Genomic DNA, 20,148 nt, shown 5'->3' with positions numbered 1-20,148 from the left:
ATCCAGTCGAGTCACTTTAATTGTAACAAGCTAATTACCTTGTTTCATTTAGTTTTAACAATGCCAAAAGAAAAGCGTACGGTGATAGCACACTCTCTCACCGGGGGCCCTGACAAATCAGGCCCAATAACAAGAGCCAGAGAGAGAATGAAATTGGGAAATGATCGAAACAATCTCTTCTCTATGGTGGCGTCCTGATCGTAAGACACTGCTTCAGCAGAGGAGACCGGGGCTAGTTGTCACACTTTACACCAGTGAGCATTTTTCAAGATAGACTGTTTTATTATTATTATTGTTGTTGTTGTTGTTGTTTCTGTAAAAAAAAGTCTACAAACTTTTCCACCATTATTGCCTAAGTTAAAAAAAATTAATAAAAATACAGCTCATTTGACTTTTTGTGACAACATGCCCCAATGGCAGTCAACCACACACACAAAAAAAATTATGATGTTGAGATATTAGTTTGGATGATAGAATTAATTTTAATGTATTCTATTTTAACCATTTTGAAATCTGAGATTCAAACCAACATAACTGTGTACTCTGTGTACTTGTGACATTACTGGGATTGAAGTTAGGATCAATTTGAAGGTTTTGACATTTCAGGATTGTCACTAGAACAGCACCTCAGGTCACACAATCAATCAATCAATCAATCAATCAATCAATCAATCAATCAATCAATCAATCAATCAATCAATCAATCAATCAATCAATCAATCAGTCAGTCAGTCAATCTTCTCTGCATTTCTCCTCTTCTCTAGCTTGCTTCCTAATATAGTTGTATAATAAACCTGAAGTCAGTGATGGTCTGTTTTTTGTAGGTAGATAACAAAAGACAAAACTTTTTCAAATGAACTTTATCAGCAATTATCAACAACATTTTAGCGTTTTTAAGGAAGAAAAAAATAGTGCATATGATTTGTTTTGTTTTTTAATTAAGCCACATTTATAAAGATTTTTGAAAAAAGGAAAGAAAGAAAGAATTATGTAAAATCATCTTTTGATTGTTCATTGCTTCTAATATGTTAAATACATTTTTTGAACTTAGAACAACAATAATTGATCAGCCTCATTAATAAAAGAATAGTTCACCCAGAAAAGAAAATGTACTCACCCTCGGGCCATCCAAGATGTAGATGAATTTGTTTCTCCATCAGATGTAGCTTTCCATCACTTTCTTACCAATAGATCCTCTGCAGTGAATGGGTGCCGTCAGAAACAGAGTCCAAACAGCTGATAAAAACATCACAATAATCCACAAGTAATCCACATGACTCCAGTCCATCAGTTAATGTCTTATAAATTAAAAAGCTGTTTGTAAGAAACAAATCTTATTCACTGCAGGGGATCCATTGGTAAGCGATTTAATGATACATTTCTTCAGATCTGTTCTGATGAAGAAACATACTCATCTACATCTTGCATCTTTTTAGCAAACTGTCATTTAAAAAAAATGTAATAAAAAAAAAGAAAAATTGGAAAACTATTCCCTAAACATAAATGCTGCATTTGTGCACCTGACCACAGTTTATGCACATTTCTAAATCAATAATCACCTTTATTCATGTCATCTGGAGTAATGATGTCATTAAAGAAAAGGAGGACACATCAAATACTGAGAAATGTTGTTGCTCCAATTGTTATACAGATATTTTTTTCTCCCTACTTTATTTCATAAAGATTTTCATATTGTATTCTAATTCTTATTTTTATTTTATTTTATTTATTTTTATTTTAAAAAAAAATATTATTTATTTTTTTATTTTATTATTTTTTATTAATGCTCAGCAGATGGACAGAAACAACGACACTAAAAGGGTTGGTCTTCCAATCACGTCAATCACTCTAACAATTGCCCTGGTGGCATTATTGATCAAGGACATACTGTAATCTGTGTCTAATGTGTTTAATTCTCTATGGCCGTCCATTTGACAGCTCTTATGTCATTGATGACTCAAACAGAGCCCGATTGAGGAGCATCACTGTGTTGATCTATAATCATCAGAACACTTAAAATACGGCCTTTATTGTGTGGTTTTGAACCTGATTTGACTCAGACTGCTGTATGTGTCTCAATGCGTCGCTGTCCTTGGTGCTGAATTAAACCAAACACAAACCATTATTACAAAGCTTGTGAGAAGCTATAACCTCATTAGAGATGTAATAAAATGTAATGTTTTAATAAATTTATTAATTATTCTTTACGTGAAATGATTCTTTAAGTGAGATTTCTTTAAGCATTACTTTATCCAGTAAGTATAGAGTTGATGTGAATGGCATATTTATATTCTCGTCCCATAAAGAGCCACAAGGACACTCATAAGTGAAAAACGTATTTACCTCATAACTTTTAAACTATGCTTTTAAAAGTAATTCTGCTGGATGTTAAGACAGATTGTCGCGTTGAAAACCAAAGCGCTTTAACCTATTAAGAAGTCTGACCTCGTCATTCCCTATCAGAGTGAAAGCATTTTTATTAACAGTTTACAGAACCATCTTCATGATTACAACTTTCTGACCAATCAGAGCGCGCGGCATTAGATTACCACAGCAACATCTGGAGGACCATAATGGGCTACATATGTTTTTCACTGTTTATGTGTAAACATGTTTTTTTTTTCTTTCTCCATACTTTCACTTAAGAATGATAGACTGAGCTTTTTCACTCTTTAGCAAGAGTTCAGTAATCCGCATGGATAAATCACTGCAGTCAGCTGCTAACCAAAGCACTAGTGATGACATTAAAATGCCCAGAAGCACTTAAATATAAAGCAGCTGTCAATTTAGCAGTTTCTCGTGAAGTGTGCACAGCAACAAGCACAGAGATGTTCAAAAACAATTACATATGTACATAAAGGCAAATATGACACTGGACAACCCGTATGTGTATGTGTATGTGTATGTGTGTGTGTGTGTGTGTGTGTGTGTGTGTGTGTGTGTGTGTGTTCTTGTTTCTGTGACATATCAGGACACAATTCTGTATAATATTTTTTTTTTACATTATGCATGTCTTTACTGTCTTTTTAAAACAATTTAATGTGTCCTGGCTGAATAAAAATACAAGTGTGTGTGTCTGTGTGTGTGTGTGTGTGTGTGTGTGTGTGTGTGTGTGTGAGAGAGAGAGAGACACACACTAACCCCAAAATTTGGAATAGTAATGGTTAATCTATATCAAATATCAAATAACAGGCATGTTACGTGTGATGTGCCCATGTAAACACAATTTTTACATCATCATTAAACACATAACAGATGTAGATTTAGGTGTATTATTTCTGACATACATGTAATCTCCTTAATGACAAGGAAAGATGAAAAACAATTTAGCATCGATTATCTCCACAGATGACGGCAACTTGTTTGTGCGTTATATAAAAAAACAACAACAATGTGTTTCTGACTGCCCTGGCTTTAATCCTGCCGGTTTCAGCAGTGGATGAAGGGCATGATGGGTATTTTGTGCTGGTACAGTGTGTCTCTATTCTTCTTCAGTCTCCGAACGTTTTACATGTCGTGAGCAGGACAGTGTATCAAATCACATTAAAGCCAGATTAATTTCATGGGTTTGTTATTGTTGCTGTTTACCGCTAATGACAGTGTTTATTTAAACAGCTGAGAGATGCTTTGATGTTTGTTCTGTTAATAATTAGATGTGCTAATGATGTTTGCATTTGATTACCAAACACTGCACTGCTTTATTAAAAACCACAATATGATCTCTATCTATCTATCTATCTATCTATCTATCTATCTATCTATCTATCTATCTATCTATCTATCTATCTATCTATCTATCTATCTATCTATCTATCTATCTATCTATCTATCTATCTATCTATCTATCTATCTATCTATCTATCCAAAACTCTATCAGTATCAAACAGTGTCAAATCAATTAGTTAAATGCATCAACATGATTGCAAATCTTTTCCTTTCTTTCTTTCTCACCTTTTTTTATTTTAAATCAATCATTGGCTTTCCAGATATTACAGGTGGGAAGCAGTGAGAGGGGCAGATACAACACATTACTGTTGTGAAAAACAACCTGTTTTCTCTCTTCAGAGTCTCTGGTTTGTTATTGTCAGCGCACGATGAGCTGTGATCTAGTCTATGCTCCCATATTTGCCACTATATGTTTCCCTGGATTAAAACCAGATTAGAGGATAACACAATTAATACGAGGCAAAAGAGCAAAGGCATTCTGACACAAGCCATTTTTCCCAAATAATATCACTAAATAACTTCAGTACAAACAGTTTCAGCACATCAATATACTACCAAACATTTGAGGAAGGAAAGATTATACTTACCATTTATGCATTTTTTTTTAATGTGAAATATTATTTCATTTTTAAATAACTGTTTTCTATTGATTTATGATTTTATAATATGCTGAATCTAATAAGCTAATTAAAAGCAGTCATTTCTATCAAACACTCATTTTGAATGGTAGTGTGATTGAGTTTGCATCCATTAAAGTGCTGCAGTAAAAAAAAAAAAGAATCATAAAATAAACTCTGGTTTTAATAAAAAAAAAACAACAACAAAAAAACATAAAACATAACCATCCTCATGATTAAAACTGACATCCAGTCAAATGTTACTATGTCAGTATGCTAATTCATGAAAGGAAAACCCAATTCCTGGCCATCCTGTCTCCTCAGCCTCGACTTTGCTCCGATAACTCAACTAACGCCAAACTTGCTTTGTCCAAACAATGGTGATTAAGCAACAGTTTAAACATCCTCATAAATAATGAAGGGCCGTGTTTTCAACACGCTTCCTGTTCACTTCCACTAATAGGCACATTAAAAGCTCTTTACAAGTCAGTGGTGAGAGGAAGAGAAAAAAAAGAGCACTTAACGAGTCGGAGAGAGACAGGCCGGGATCGGGTCCATTCACATGCTGCAGGCTGAGAGTGATGCCAGCTGATCAATGAGTCAATGAGGTCCTTAAAGGAAGCCTGTCCTAGACCTAATGATGAAGGCAATAAAAGGCCTGGCTCTCAACCGGCAGAGTAATTAAGGAAGTGGAGGTTAGGATGTTTTGCTTTACTGATTCAACCAGTGCCATTTTTATGACCTTTGTATCCTCTCACTGTCCGGACAGCGCTCAATGATGATAATTGCACAATTTGATTCAACACACAATTGTATAACTGACATTATTATTTTGAATGTATATAAGTTGCTCTGAGTTCAAAGGTCTCAAATTCTGCTGTGACCACAACACGCATGAGAGGAATGAAGGGCATGCATGTGACACGAGGCGAGTTACACCACCGCCAAATTACCCAGATAGAAATGACAACTGTGGATGTGTTAGAAATGGGATGTACAGGACAAAAATGGATTAAGGGTTAAAAAAAATTACTTCATTAAAAATCTGGTAATTTACAATAATAAATAAAGACCACACTGTATTACACCAACAAAAGTCAAGTTTAAGGGTTATTATCACACTCTTAAAAATCAAGCTTTCTTTAATCTAAAGAACCCTTTTCCACTATACAGAACCTTTTGTGCAATATAAAGTTTCCATGGATGTTAAATATTCTTCACTGAACAGAAGATGCCATGAAGAACCTTTACTTCTAATAGAAACACATCATAAATGTAGCAAATGCACTTTCTAACTAGTGTAACTCTACTCATTAAAATGAGGTATATCAGTTATCTACAGTGTCTCTTCTCTGTCTTATTTCATGAAATAGTTTCTCTTTGGTGTGTCTTGAAGAACTGAGTAGCCTACAGTATGTAGTTTATTGATTTAATCGTGGGATGGAGGAGCTCAAGCTCACCAGACAGTGTGAATTACAGTCACTGGTGTGTCTTACTCTGCTTGGCTGAGCAAACTCACACCAATTAAAAACCCAGTAAACGAAGCTGGCCAGCTGATAACCTGTTTGAACAGATGTTAATTATCATTCACATGTTATGGAAGTATTTGGTCTTTTTCTCCTAAAGATGTTGTGTATGCTGGTTTTAGACATAACGTATATCTGTACATTAAAATAATTGCTGAATTCGTGCTTTCTGTGTTAAAAATTAAGTTGCATTTAAGATCATTTTTGCATGCTTCGTTTATTTATTTTTTGACATTTAATTATAGAATGCAGATGGCCGTCTTTGTGTTTCAGAGCATGTTATCAGAAAAGATCACTAATTTTCAATATAATATTTTAATATTTTAAAAGGGTAAGTCATAATTTGACTTTCAAACCTAAACTTGCCATCAGAAAGTGTGACAACTAGCATGGCCTGCATATGAAAAACTTAATTGCAAACATTTCCATAAAGAGGTATAATTCCCCAGAGTGTGCAAAAATGACAAATGCCTTTGTTTTCTATTTCCTGTGAAACATTCTTCATGACAAAGGAATACAGTTTTCAGATCTCATCGAGAACAGCGAGAATTTTCAGATGCCTTCCTTCACAACTTTCAGACAGGAAAGATCTAACATGTCCTCGTGCTGTAAAGAGCCCCACCTCTTTGGGATTGTTTGGGATGTGAAGTTCAGTGACAGCACTGGCTGCGATGAGCACATTTCTCAAGCTCGTCTCCAGAGCACGAGAGCAACGCGCAGCAGATGCCTGTATGTTTGCTTCCATGACGCAGAGTGATTCAGTAGAGCACAGCAGCATCGGTTCACTGTCAGCACAGAGCTGGACCGCTAAAGCTCTTACTCGGAATATCTGACAAAAGACAAGCAGCGCGAGCGTCACCTCGAGCGAGCAGCAGCGCGGCTGTCGCGTGCACGGTGCGCGTGCAGGTAAGAGCTGTAGCTTTCTGAATGCCTTTTTAAAGTTTGCAAAATCGTGTCATGTACACAATAACGCCTTTAATGACTGGATAGATGCGATTGAATGTGATATAAGCCTACGTTTAATTTCTTATTTGTTTGTTATATGAAAAAAAGTAGGCTACAACATCGACATAAGTTAATAGTATTTCATGTTTATACTATTTTCTGTCTTCTGGGTGTTTATTCATGCTTGAAAACATTTGTATATGTCTGTCAAACCCATCTATATATTGGTTTTAAAAAGCATATAAAAACATAAGGTTCGTTCTGAACTTTTGGGCTCAGGTGTTCGTTCAAGAACCTTTATCGTTTTGTAACAAATTACATTTTAAAAATGATTTCATTAAAATGTTTCAACATCGTCCGTAACTTGTCAGAAAAATAGTGATAATAATAATAATGATAAAAAAGTAATAATAAATCGGTCGTTTCTACTCGGATTTATTTATTTTTCGTTTTTCAGATAGTAGGCCTAGCTAATTCAGTATAAGGTTGCCGAAAAAAGCGCAGATCATTAAAGATTAAAAATTTTAATAACTTTAATTTTACTTAAACATTTAAAGCGGTAATTCATAATTAATTTCTAAATTTTAGTAGACAATCACGGGTAGACAATTACCTATTGCCAGATGTTCAACTGACTACTATTATGCTACAAAATAATATCAGCAGGTTTCTATAAAGGCAGCTGTTTTGATTTGTCGTGGATTTATTTGTCGGATCAGTTTTTAAACGAAAAATTCTTATTAAAAATAAAACATCTTAAACAAGCACTATGATGGCAGGTAATATTCCGATTTATTTATTTATTTTATTTTACCTACATCTAGTATTCAATGAATAGGAGGAGCTTAAGGCTTTTCTAAAGTGGTTCGTTGTTTTAATGTCATTCGTTGATTTCAACCAGAAATAATCCTAAATATTATCGCAAATATTATACTATAGGCTACTATATGGTGTAAGGTAACTAGCGTTACAAAAGATTATTATAATTTAATGAACTCGAATGAAGCTATCAATCAAGCTCTGGTGAGGCGTGAAGGACACTAAACAAATCAGTAATTTATGACTGTTAAAGGCTAAAATATGTTTCTTACCGTTTCAGGATTGACTGATGTTGCAGAAGGTGAGCTGAAAACAGCTAGAAAACACATTTCTCCTGAGCTTTGGATAAGGTACATGTGCACCAACATACGCTGACACAAAATATCGAAGATGTTTGAAAGAATGATTGTTTATTTATTGTTTAGTCATATTTAATACCAGATTGTTAAAGGAAAGTTTAAATTAATTAAAACACCTATTTGCATCTATTATGTGCATATTCCACAATACCATGAAGTGGGTGGGTGGCACCACACTGTATCGACCTCTAGCCCTATTTACCTGTCTGATACTGTCTTCTGTATCAGTGTTCAATCAAACCATGCCAGGAGTCTGATTACCTTACAGTAATAATATATACGGTGTCCATTATAGACTACTGGAAGCCAGCATATTGAACTATATGCAAGTTGCATATATTTCATTTCATGCATGTCTGCAGTCAAAGACCAAACGATCGAGGGTGAAACATCTACGAATGCTTTACATCTGATCAGATTGTATTTAAATGGAATTGCTTGATAAGTCTTAACAGACGCACCGGCATTTAGTCTTGCAATGTTCTGATAGACCTCCAGCATTAAATAAGGATTATAATGTAGGACAGTGTATCTAGGCCTATTTAGATCGCAGTGTACTGTGGGACTTTCTGTTCATGACAATTATAGGTCAGAAAGGAGTCCTTACAGCCAGGAAAAGAGAGACAGATTATTTTAAGTAAACCTGTTTTGGAAAGTGAAGACATTTGCTTTTAAAACACTACAGTTTGCCTGAGGTATATTTGGTTAGATGATGGATTTGGTGTGTAATGTCCTGTTCTTGTAGCTATTAGCCCCCCCCCCCCCCCCCCTTTCTTCTGTATTGACCCCGACAGGTCACATAAGTAATTTTTTAAATGCATGATTAATTTCACAGTAGGGTTAACAGACGAATTTCAATGCATCAGGCAGATATGAGCTATGATTTAAGGCCTATATCAGCATGAATAGTTATCATCAGCAGTCTAATAAACATAAACCCTTTCAATAGTTCAACTGATCTGTGTTCAATTTTATTTATTTATTTTTAATTTGAAAACTTTATGAGTGTTATTCTACTGTGCTACCAATTAATTTAAAGTGTGTGTATCATATCATATTTTTTTTTTATCATATTCCTAATGGGATGAGGGGTCGTATTGCTCCTATTGGGAGACAAAAGCCAGCGGGATGGGATCTAAATGAGGTTTAGGGGGCTGCAGATGGGACCCTCTCTTTCCTGTCAATTTGACTGGGCTTTTCCAAACACTTGACCTTTTGTACTAATTCTATTATCACGGCGAAATGAAAACGTCACAATATTCCTATAATTAGCCTACGTGCAATGTCTACAACATCTCTATGATAACTCGTAACTCCGACGTTTAAAATAAAAACCAAGCAGTCTTTGCAGCAAATGCCTTTTTTCTACTGTAGAAAAATAAAATATGGTGACATTTTTAACATAGCCTAATAGTAATTTTTCAAATTCGGATCAATAATGCACCTGCTATTATAAAAATGTTATTGATGAGACACTTTGTCGGACAACGCGTCATCGGCATCAAACGATTAGTTTTATTCTCACTTGAGGTCGATTCAGTACGCACATCCCTCATGATGATGAAAAAAACGACATGCCGACATTTGTCCCCTTTCGCTTGATTTATGAACGCGTGGAAATTGGCTCAATATGGGGTGACAGCTCGGACAGTTTCAGTGTGTGACGATGCAGGTGTTGTTGATAACGAAATTATAACGCATTAATAAAATCTAGCCTACCTGACTGCTCTTCACCTTTAAAATAGTTCAGACGGAGCTGCTTTTACGACTTAAATAGTGAAACTAGTGGGATTGGATTCTCAAAGCGGAGGAAAACATATTGGGAAAAAAAAAAACCCTTAGGCTACATTTCTTATTTTTATTTTACATCATCATATCAGTGTTATACATTCGGTTTAGAATTAGTTTCGTTAGTTTCGGGTTTTAATAAAACCTATAAAATAACGTGCGATTAATCTTTATTATAAATGTGAGTAAATGTTTTAGTTTAGGCTAGCCTACATATTTTCGGCGCGTTATAGCCTATATGTTCAAGTAACGAAATGTATTTCTGAAGCAATATCTCTTCTTCTATGTGCTATTATACACGGCTGGTTCTCGGGTGTTTTTTCCCCTAATTCAGATGTGCACTCCAGGCTGCTGTCGGGCTTCTCTTTAGTGTGTTTGAGTGGCAGTCAGTGGAGCGTCATTGGCTCTTCAGAGGGGCAGAGCCACGCCAATCACTCACAGCGCGCGCGCTCCGGCAATAAGAGACGCTTCCACTACTGTTACTACTGATACGGGACCCGAGAAACGAGCCTGGTGTTGTATTGGGCATTTATCGTGCGTGTATTTATAAAGTTCGCGCTGATCGTTTTTGAAGGCGAGTTTTTAGTGTCGTATGTGGAATAGGCTGCGACATGATCTGAATTCTGTTGCGTTTGGACATCTCCGACAGCGGGCGGAGGTAAGAAAAATACAAACTTTTAATCGTCTCCGAGTCCGTCTAAAACATATTGTTTTAGTTTAGGTTTTAGACATTTAAAGTGACTGGCTTTAAACAGTAAAAAAAAGTGAAAGGGGGGAACACATTTTTATTGTCAATTATTATAAGCCTGTTATTATTATTATTATTATTATTATTATTATTATTATAATTATTATTTGTCTAATATTGGGTTACTATATAGGCTACATTAAACAAAACAAATAAAAAGCGGGGTTCTATATTCTTTATGAGATATTCGTAACATAACGGTGAGGCCAAAAGAACATTCTACAAAATAATCAGCTTGTACCGTCTGCAAATTTCGCAACATTGTTATTTCCCCACATAAAGTTATAAAAATATTGTTAATTAATTACGCAGCATTATAATTATTACACGCCTTTTCTTTTTGCATTTTTACACAGGGAAAACGTGTTCGTGCTTCATAGTCTTTAAGGGATCAAATAAATAAATAGCATTTTGCCGGCACACTGATTTAGTTGTTTATTTTATTTTATTATATTCTTTAAATTATATATATATTCCTCTTCTTCAATTTGCGATCATTTTGAATTCTTTATTTTCTCTCAATGTGCGTCTTACACGGGAACAAAGCTTATCAGTAATTGTGCTAAGTTGTTACGTACAATTGTTGGTGATTGCTGTTTTCTATTCCATAACTATGCCACATCTGGTAATAACTATTATCAGAGTAATATTCTTTATACTGTGCATAAATACAATAATGCAACTAAATTCCTTCTTTAAATCCTTTACATTGTTTTTATTGCTAAATTAACACTTTAAATGTGTTTACAGACAAACACCTCCATTCACTGGTCTCTAAAGAATGGAAAAGAGTCTTCTGCCTGGACCAAACGACATTGTGATGGCTACCCCACCAAGTTCATTTCAGCAGGAGCCGCTCACGCCTCCAAGATCCTCCTTGAAGCCCAACCAAGTTGGACAGGTCATCCTCTATGGGGTGCCTATTGTCTCGCTGGTGATTGACAGTCAAGAGCGGTTATGCCTGGCTCAGATATCCAACACCCTGTTAAAGAACTACAGCTACAATGAGATCCACAATCGTCGAGTGGCTCTGGGCATCACCTGTGTGCAGTGCACCCCGGTCCAGCTGGAGATCCTCCGGAGGGCGGGAGCCATGCCCATCTCCTCCCGCCGCTGCGGCATGATCACCAAACGAGAGGCAGAGCGACTGTGCAAGTCTTTCCTGGGAGAGAACTCACCACCCAAGCTGCCAGACAACTTTGCGTTCGACGTGACGCATGAATGCGCTTGGGGCTGCCGGGGAAATTTCATCCCGGCGCGCTACAACAGCTCCCGGGCCAAATGCATCAAGTGCTCCTACTGTAATATGTACTTCTCCCCTAACAAATTCATCTTCCACTCGCACCGCACACCCGAAGCCAAGTACACACAGCCAGACGCTGCCAACTTCAACTCCTGGCGTCGGCACCTTAAACTGTCAGACAAAACGGCAGCGGAGGACCTGTTGTTTGCCTGGGAGGACGTAAAAGCCATGTTTAACGGAGGAAGTCGCAAGAGGGCACTTCCGTCCTCTAACTGCTCGGCCATGGGCACCGTCAAGGCCATGAACTCAGTTCTGCCCCACATGATTTCTCCAGAACTGGCTCAGAAGAGAGGCCGGTACGAGGACAACGATGAGTTGGACACCACCAGCCTCTCGCCTCGAAAGGCCCCCCGCAGTTACCCGGTCATTCCGGTCCCAAGCAAAGGTTTCGGGATGTTGCAGAAGTTTCCAACTACGTCACTATTCCCAAGCCCGTACACCTTCCCAGCATTCGGTCTGTGCCCGCAGAAGAAGGACGACAGCGAGGCGACAAACGGACAGAAAAACAGCGGCCTCTCAGGGCTTCTTTGGCCCGGCCGCAAGGACGCTTTTTACCCGCCCTTCTGCATGTTCTGGCCTCCGAGGGCAACTGGGGGTATTCCGGTTCCCACTTACCTCCAACCCCAACCCAATGGCCTTTCTTCCCTCACAGAGAGCCCGTCCCTCAGACAAGCCTTTTTGGATCTGTCTGAACAGGGTGATGCCAGCTTGGAAACGAACCCTAGATCCGGGCTGTTCGAGAGCGACTGCCCGCCTGTGACCTCCGACCTCCGACCCACCCCGGAGGGCTGGTTAAAGCTGCTAGATGCTCCCTCGCTGCAAGCCAGAAAGGCCAGTTACCACTCTGCCTTCCGGCCGGTGGTCAAAGACACGGAAAGCATCGCCAAGCTCCACGGCAGCCTGGAGGACTTCGGACCGGAGAGGCACCTCTCTCCTGGCACCAGCTGCAGCTTCGACAGCGGAGAGAGCGATGAGGAGCAGGAAGTGGATGTGGAGACCAAACAGGACGAGGAACAGGAGGACTTCACCAACCGTGTGGCGCAGACGCCTCCGCAGACGCTACAGCAGCCGTGCGGCCTGCACATGCGCGGGCTTCCCAACAGCAGTGCAGGGGATCAGGCCAAAGAACAACCCTCGTTCCCAACCGTTCCCACTGAGACCTCAGCAGAGGACAAACCCGGCCTCGCTGTCAGTCCGCCCACCATCCTCAAAGCCCCCAGCCCCGTTCACGACTCGCTGGAGGAAAGCGCTGCATACAGAAATGTAAATATTCCCTCCAGGCACTTTAACTAATTATTTAAATGCGTGTCATTGGTTGGCAGGGGCCATATGCATAACAAGATTGATAGCCTGTATTCCCTGCAGAAATGAAATATTCAGGGCTCTTTGATCCCTTCTAATAAGCCCAGTCGTGTTTTGTTTAATGGCGACATTATGTTTGCTCCCCTTTGTCACTTCTGCCTATTAGCCCCTTTTAATCTTTAACCCTCTGACACTACATTAACAGACAGAACGGGAAGAGCGACAGGAATCGAAACGGGAATTCTTCAGCAATTAGGCTTAGCACAGACATGTCGCTGGTGCGTTAATTTATATAAAGGAACACGGTAGCATGACAAAGCAGAACAAACATCAGGATCATATATAAAACATAACAGCGTTGTCATTTTCGAGGCTAATCCAGTCTCTGCTGTGGGCTGACTGATATATTTGGTTGCTCTATGTTCAGCCTTTGGCCTGATGTTATGAATCAGTGCTAATCAGACATCTCTGGTGTTTTATGCTCACAGGCTCACAAGAGCAGAGACGATGGGCTGCCAGCATACGCAAGCAAAAACAAAAGCACCATCTCAGGTGAGAAAGGAATGTAGTTAATGCTGTTGCAACTTTGCAGATGTGGAAACTGTAATTCGATTATTCCATGCATTATTTTCTTTTGTTTAGGTTTTTTGCACTAATTTAGTTTTCAATATATATATTTACATTTAAATTTAGTCATTTAGCAGACGCTTTTATCCAAAGCGATTTACAAATGAGGACAATGGAAGCTAATTATTATTGTAAAATTACATGCATTACTTGATTTTATATAGAAGTTATTTTTACAATGTTTACTATATATATATATATATATATATATACATATATATATATATATATATATATATATATATATATATATATATATATATATGTATGTATATATATATATATATATATATGTATGTATGTATATATATATATATATATATATATATATATATATATATATATATATTAAAACCAATAATTATTGTAAAAGTAAATGCACATTAAAACATATTTTAACTAAATAATTAAATGAAAATAAATTCTTAAAATAATGATAATTCACAAAAAATAATAAAATTGTACACCTTTACAACTCATTTGTGTACATGCATTCACATTTGAATTATTATTTTTTTTTTCAGATGACAACAAAGAGCAGAGCAGCTTTTTCGTCCCAGAGACGGAGACATTGGCACCTGAATACTGGCGTGAGAATCCAAGTAAGAACGCACGCCACTTTATCTCAGCTTTACATCCACCACTTACAGCAAGAGGGCAGTGAAATCATTTGCGCAGCACAGCCAGCCCACCCCTGCAAGGATATTAGGATTAATCTAAATATAAAAGATAGGGGATGGAATATACTCTCGCCTCACTCTTAAAATGGAGCAGCTCTCTCCAGAATGTCATTGGGAAAATGTGTTCTGTAGGGAGCCATAACAGTTCAGCAAGACAATCAGCTCAACGCCAGGAAGGTGACAATCACCATTTGAACAATATCAGACGGAAATAATTGCCTTTTGCTTGGAAAAATCTTCCATTAGAAAGATCATAGCTTATTGCCTTTTATCTGTCAGAAAGACATTAAAAGTGTTTTATGACATCTATAGCAACATTTATATCATCTAGCCGATAATGATCTCCTCATACAATATATTTGAAAAAAATTACATGAAACAAATTAAATGAAACCACCTTTGCCTGATTGCTAAACGTCTCCGAGGGGCTGCTGGGAAACGTGATTAGAAACTTCTGATTTTCCCGAAGAGTCTAACGGCAGTGTCTTAAAGATAGTTCTGTTTCTTGGGAGGGAGGGAGGAAAATAATCTAATTTTCCATTTATATAATGCAAACTGCCTTGGCTTTGACTATTCACGGTTAATTGACTGTCAAACGAGGTTGTTATCCTCAGGCACTGTCTGCAAATTTGCTTGTCAAATGAGACAGAGAGAGGAGGAGAGCGAGAACAAGACCGCTTTCCAAATGAGGAACGCCTGGTTCGGCTTAAAGAGGCAAGACGGGGAATGAGAGAGAGAGAGAGAGAGAGAGAGAGAGAGAGAGAGAGAGAGAGAGAGAGAGAGAGGAGAATGAAGGGAAGATTATACCAACGTGTTGGATCACTTCATTTGAGCCATTTGCAATTTAGACACAAAAACACAGGCGGCGGTGGACATGCCGTGCAGACGTACCGATTCAAAACTGTTTCGAATAATTTCCTGATTCAGTAGCGCAGTAACATTAATGAATTCAGCTGTTTTCACAATTTCAGGATATTGGAATATTGTAAGGGCTTTTCCAATGAATGCATTTGAATGCACTAATCAGATATTTTGTTAGAGGAGTCAGATATATATTATATTTTTTCATTGCATAATGTCTTTACAGTAAATATGCAGCCATGCCATATTCATGATGTATGAATGCCATTTCCTCACCCCAGAAAAATAGCATTGTATTCTTTGTAAGTCAAATATGTTTGTCTGAAATATCCTGTTGTTAGAGTGACATCTGCTGGTCGCTGTTAGAACTGCATGATGTGTGTCAGTCTGTAATATGAACTAACAGACTAACTTCTATATTCTTTAATATAGAAACTGACGTGAGTGGATGCCTGCAATGCGTTTTATATTGAAAATCATCTTATTTCTGCTCAGCAGACCAAAGTCAAGACTCGAACTCCCCCGTATCGCTCAAGAAGGATGTTGAGAACATGGAAAAAGGTGAGATTGCAAGCAAAGACTTGACTATTGATAAGTTTGAGGTCAGTAAGGTTTTTATTTGAAGGGAATTAATGCTTTTGAGTTTAAATAAATGTTTTTCTTTTGAACCTTGTAGTAATCAAAGCAGTGCAACTGTTTTCAACATTGATGATAAAAAGAAATGTATGCAATGTATATTTGATGATCATTTGACTGGAGTAATAATGCTGAAAATTCAGCTTTGATCACAGGAATAAATTGTTTTTTGCAAAATATTAAAAAAGGAAATAGGTATTATAAATAGTAATAATATTTCACAATTTAACTGATTTTATTGTATTTTTATACTAATAAATGAAGCCTTGGTGAGCAGAAGAGACTTCTTTTGAAAACTCCTACTGAACCCAACGTTTGATTTATGGTGTATTCTGTCCTTCAGAGGAACTCCAGAAAGTTCTCCTTGAACAGATAGATTTACGGAGGAGACTGGAGCAGGAGTTTCACGCGCTGAAAGGCAGCTCTCCATTTCCAGTTTTCCGTAAGTGTCCTGACTTCACAAGTTTTATCATCACGATTTAGCATGTAAAATTCTGGTCAATCAAAGTATAGCTCTATAATGACCGACTTCTAAAATAAGCCCAAAAACATTCAAAAACGTTCAAAAAATTTTTAAAAAGCACTTTTAGACCATTACATAATTTTAAAGGGGATTATATATGAATACAGGTCACCATAAGATGCCACTGTGTTTAATTCCATATTTGGCCATCCTACAGATAACTTTCAGGACCAAATGAAGAGAGAACTGGCTTACAGGGAAGAAATGGTGCAGCAGTTACAGATGGTAAGGAGTTTTCTTGGACACTAAGTTCATAATTTCCCATAAGATTAATTAGCTTTTGAATCATATAAATATCCCACATACAGCTCTGTTATATTAGTAATCTGCTGAAGCAGGCTAAATCTATGTTAAAGAAGAAATATAAGACAAGCAGCAGTGTCTGGTGTCTGGCAATCTTTTGTTGTCTAGAGCTGGTTCAACATTGCACAGCGCTGCGGCATCAATCACTGGGGCATCTGTGTTTTAACACATGGATGATGCTGGCAGACTGCCACTGTGTGTTCTCTCAGTTCAACATCATCCGTCAAGCCAGGGGAGAGCAGATATGAGAGATTACAGCAAGACACATTGAAAGCTGAACTTCTGTATCGCACAAAACTATAGAGATGAATGCATTATGAAGTTTGGAAGATGGAAGCTTCCTTTTAGTGTTGCATCAGCACATATAAGGGAATATGCAAATGTAGTCACACGGCGAAAGGGTATTTTTCATTTAAAGACAGAACGGCTTTAAAGCTGCAGTAGGTAACTTTTGTATATATATTTTTTTTTTTACATATTTGTTAAACCTGCCATTATGTCCTGACAGTAGAATATGAGACAGATAATCTGTGAAAAAATCAAGCTCCTCTGGCTCCTCCCAGTGTCCTATTGCCATTTGCAGTTGCAGACCGCTCCCGGTAAGAAACAACCAATCAGAGATGCGGTCCCTAACTTTGTTTGTGTTCAAAATGTAGAAAAATGTATATAATAAGCGAGTACACCATGAATCCATTTTCCAAACTGTGTTTTTAGCTTGTCCTGAATCACTAGGGTGCACCTATAATAAGTGTTTATATTCGGACTATTTTAGATTGCTTCAGGGGTACCGCGGCGGAGTAACCCAGTACCTTTGTGATTCTTCATAGACATAAACAGAGAGAAGTAGTTCCGGCTACGATGTTCTTCCGCAAGACGCAAGCAGTTCTGTTTATTAACCACTAGAGCGTCAAAAGTTATCTACCGCAGCTTTAAGTGACCTATTGCGCTTGTGTTTTTTGAAAGTAATACTTTTATTCAGTAAGAATGCATTATATTCATAAAAGTGAAAGTAAAGACATTTATAATGTTACAGAAGATGTATGTTTCAAATAAATGCTGTTCTTTTGAACTCTCTGTTCATCAGAGAATCATGAGAAAAAAAATGTTTAACAATTTCCATACAAAATACAAATCAGCAAAAACTGTTTTCAACATATATAATTAGAAATGTTACCTGAGCAGCAGGTCGGCATATTAGAAGCATCATGGAGACTGGAGAAATGATGCTGAAAATTCAGCTTTACATCACAGGAATAAATTACATTTTTGCATATATTGAAATAGAAACCAGTTCTTTTGAATTATAAAACTATTTAAGAATTTTTCTGTTTTTACTGTATTTTTTTTTTTCAAATAAATGTAGCTTTTGTGAGCAGAAGAGACTAAAAAAATATTGAGCTCAGATTTTATAACAGTCAAATTTAAGCACATTAAAAACATTAATTAATTTTTTTTGTGCCATCCCTTCTGTAGATAGATAATATAGCCACTAAAAAAGCAGATAAGAGAAATATTGTATTGTTGATGGGCAGTCCAAGTATTAACTGATTCCATAGTGTTTTTTTGTTTTGTTTTTTCGTAGATTCCCTATGCAAACATCATTAGAAAAGAAAAGGTCGGGACACATCTAAACAAAAGCTAAATGGTAAGTATCAAAGTCATTTCATCAAAAAAAAAAAAAAAATAGATGTGTGCATTCACTCAAATCTATTTCTATTTAATACAGACTTCCTTATTTGTCAAGTTGAAAATTGCTTCACTTATTTTGATGAGTTAAAGTAATGTAAACACATGTTTACATTTATTTGTATAGCACTTTTTACGATACAAATCATTGCAAAGCAACTTTACAGAAAATTAAATTTCTACAATATTTAGTAGTAGCTTATCAGTGCTGACTGTCAGTTTATGTGCACATGACAGAAACTTTCAGAAAAATGAATACAAGACATAGTCAACCAGACGATGAACACTATTAACAGCAATTATTATAAGATGCAATCACACTTGTAGCAATATTTGGTAGTTATAACTAATTGGCCATAGTAAATATCACAAATATATCATCACGTTTTTGATGTTCTTGATTATTTTGAGAAGTCTTTGTGACTGTATCACTTGTTATATGTTGTAGGTCAGTTTGTTTGAAACATCTCAACACAACGAAAGCAACCTCTTGTCCAGATCAAAATGTTGAACGCTGCCTTTGACAGACCATCTCTCCAATCAAACCAAAAGGCATCCGTGGACTGACTGACACACAGTACCATTAAATGCATCTACCAATGATTTAGAGTTCATTTGACATTTTCCTGTACAGTAGCCCCACTTTGATTATTTATGAACTTATTTAAGTTTATTTATTACCCATGCATTCACTTGTTTATTGATAACAGCAATCTGTACAATGATATTAGCTATAGCTTGTAAATGTACAAAAGGAGGCTGTGGAGGGAACGGGTTGCTCTGTACTGTGGCTGATGAGCGATCTGAAAGTGTGTAAACCTTTCTTGTTTTGCCTGTTTAAATACAACATTGACATAAACACAAGTTTAAAACTGTTATTATTAACCGTTGATGCAAATGTATTTAAATATGTTCTTGTAGTTTCTCTACTATTTATGTGGATAATTAAAAGTCTATCATATGAAAAAGACCACTCATTTCAATGTTTTATTTTATTTTATTGATTTATTTGTTTTTACTAGTGGCACTTGACACAAAGAAAATGAGTGATAGTACGAAAATAGGCTGTAAAACAATATTTGTGTGCATTTCTAGGGTTTACATTAATAACTGCATCCATTTTACGAATTATTTTCTACATAATATACTTAAATGCTGCAATAATAAAGAGAATAATTTTGTTGTAAAACAGCAAAAATAAATAAATGAATAAATAAAATGGGTTAAAAATAAGGTTCAAAAATAAGGTATGAAAATATGTGTCTTCATATGATTCAGTGAGTATAATGAGTACAAATACAGTGAGCATGTGATTCATCTGTTTGGTGCGATCAGTACATGTCTAAATTCGGAAAATACTATTTAGCGGTTAAAGTAGTGTACAGCCGTGGCCAAAAGTTTTCAGAATGACACAAATGTTAATTTTCACAAAGTCTGCTGCCTCAGTTTTTGTGAAAGCAATTTGATACACTCCAGAATGTTATGAAGAGTGATCAGATTAATTGCAATTAATTGCAAAGATAAAAAAATGTACTAACACTCCAAAAAACATTTCCACTGCAATTCAGCCCTGCCACAAAAGGACCAGCTGACATCATGTCAGTGTCTCGGGTGAGAGTGTTGACGAGGACCAAACTGGAAGCTTTAAAGAAGGGTCGTGCTTGAAATCATTATTCTCTGTTAACCATGGTTTACAAGG

At 36.7% G+C, this 20,148-nt stretch overlaps 1 protein-coding gene across 3 annotated transcripts; it reads left to right on the top strand.

The window, feature by feature from the left end:
• Positions 1 to 6,457: 6,457 nt before the first annotated feature.
• On the top strand, positions 6,458 to 19,422 carry LOC113054039 (SKI family transcriptional corepressor 2-like). 3 transcript variants are annotated; one of them, XM_026219319.1, is made up of 10 exons: positions 6,458 to 6,775; positions 7,914 to 7,983; positions 11,279 to 13,094; positions 13,622 to 13,685; positions 14,285 to 14,362; positions 15,800 to 15,862; positions 16,281 to 16,379; positions 16,618 to 16,685; positions 18,346 to 18,408; positions 18,898 to 19,422. In XM_026219319.1, exons 3-9 carry the CDS (start codon positions 11,310 to 11,312, stop codon positions 18,403 to 18,405), a joined length of 2,217 nt encoding a protein of 738 aa, XP_026075104.1. In that variant the 5' UTR covers positions 6,458 to 6,775; positions 7,914 to 7,983; positions 11,279 to 11,309; the 3' UTR covers positions 18,406 to 18,408; positions 18,898 to 19,422. The 3 variants fall into 3 exon arrangements, with proteins under 3 accessions (XP_026075104.1, XP_026075102.1, XP_026075103.1); XM_026219317.1 differs by having other exon boundaries at positions 6,459 to 6,775; positions 15,797 to 15,862; XM_026219318.1 differs by lacking the exons at positions 6,458 to 6,775; positions 7,914 to 7,983 and adding an exon at positions 10,264 to 10,438 and having other exon boundaries at positions 15,797 to 15,862.
• Positions 19,423 to 20,148: the final 726 nt, after the last annotated feature.

The sequence above is a fragment of the Carassius auratus genome, chromosome 35 (genome assembly GCF_003368295.1).
Source record: "Carassius auratus strain Wakin chromosome 35, ASM336829v1, whole genome shotgun sequence".
Classification (NCBI taxonomy): domain Eukaryota; kingdom Metazoa; phylum Chordata; class Actinopteri; order Cypriniformes; family Cyprinidae; genus Carassius; species Carassius auratus.
The sequence above is the reverse complement of the archived record's forward strand: the minus strand, read 5'-3'. Positions and strand labels throughout refer to the sequence as shown.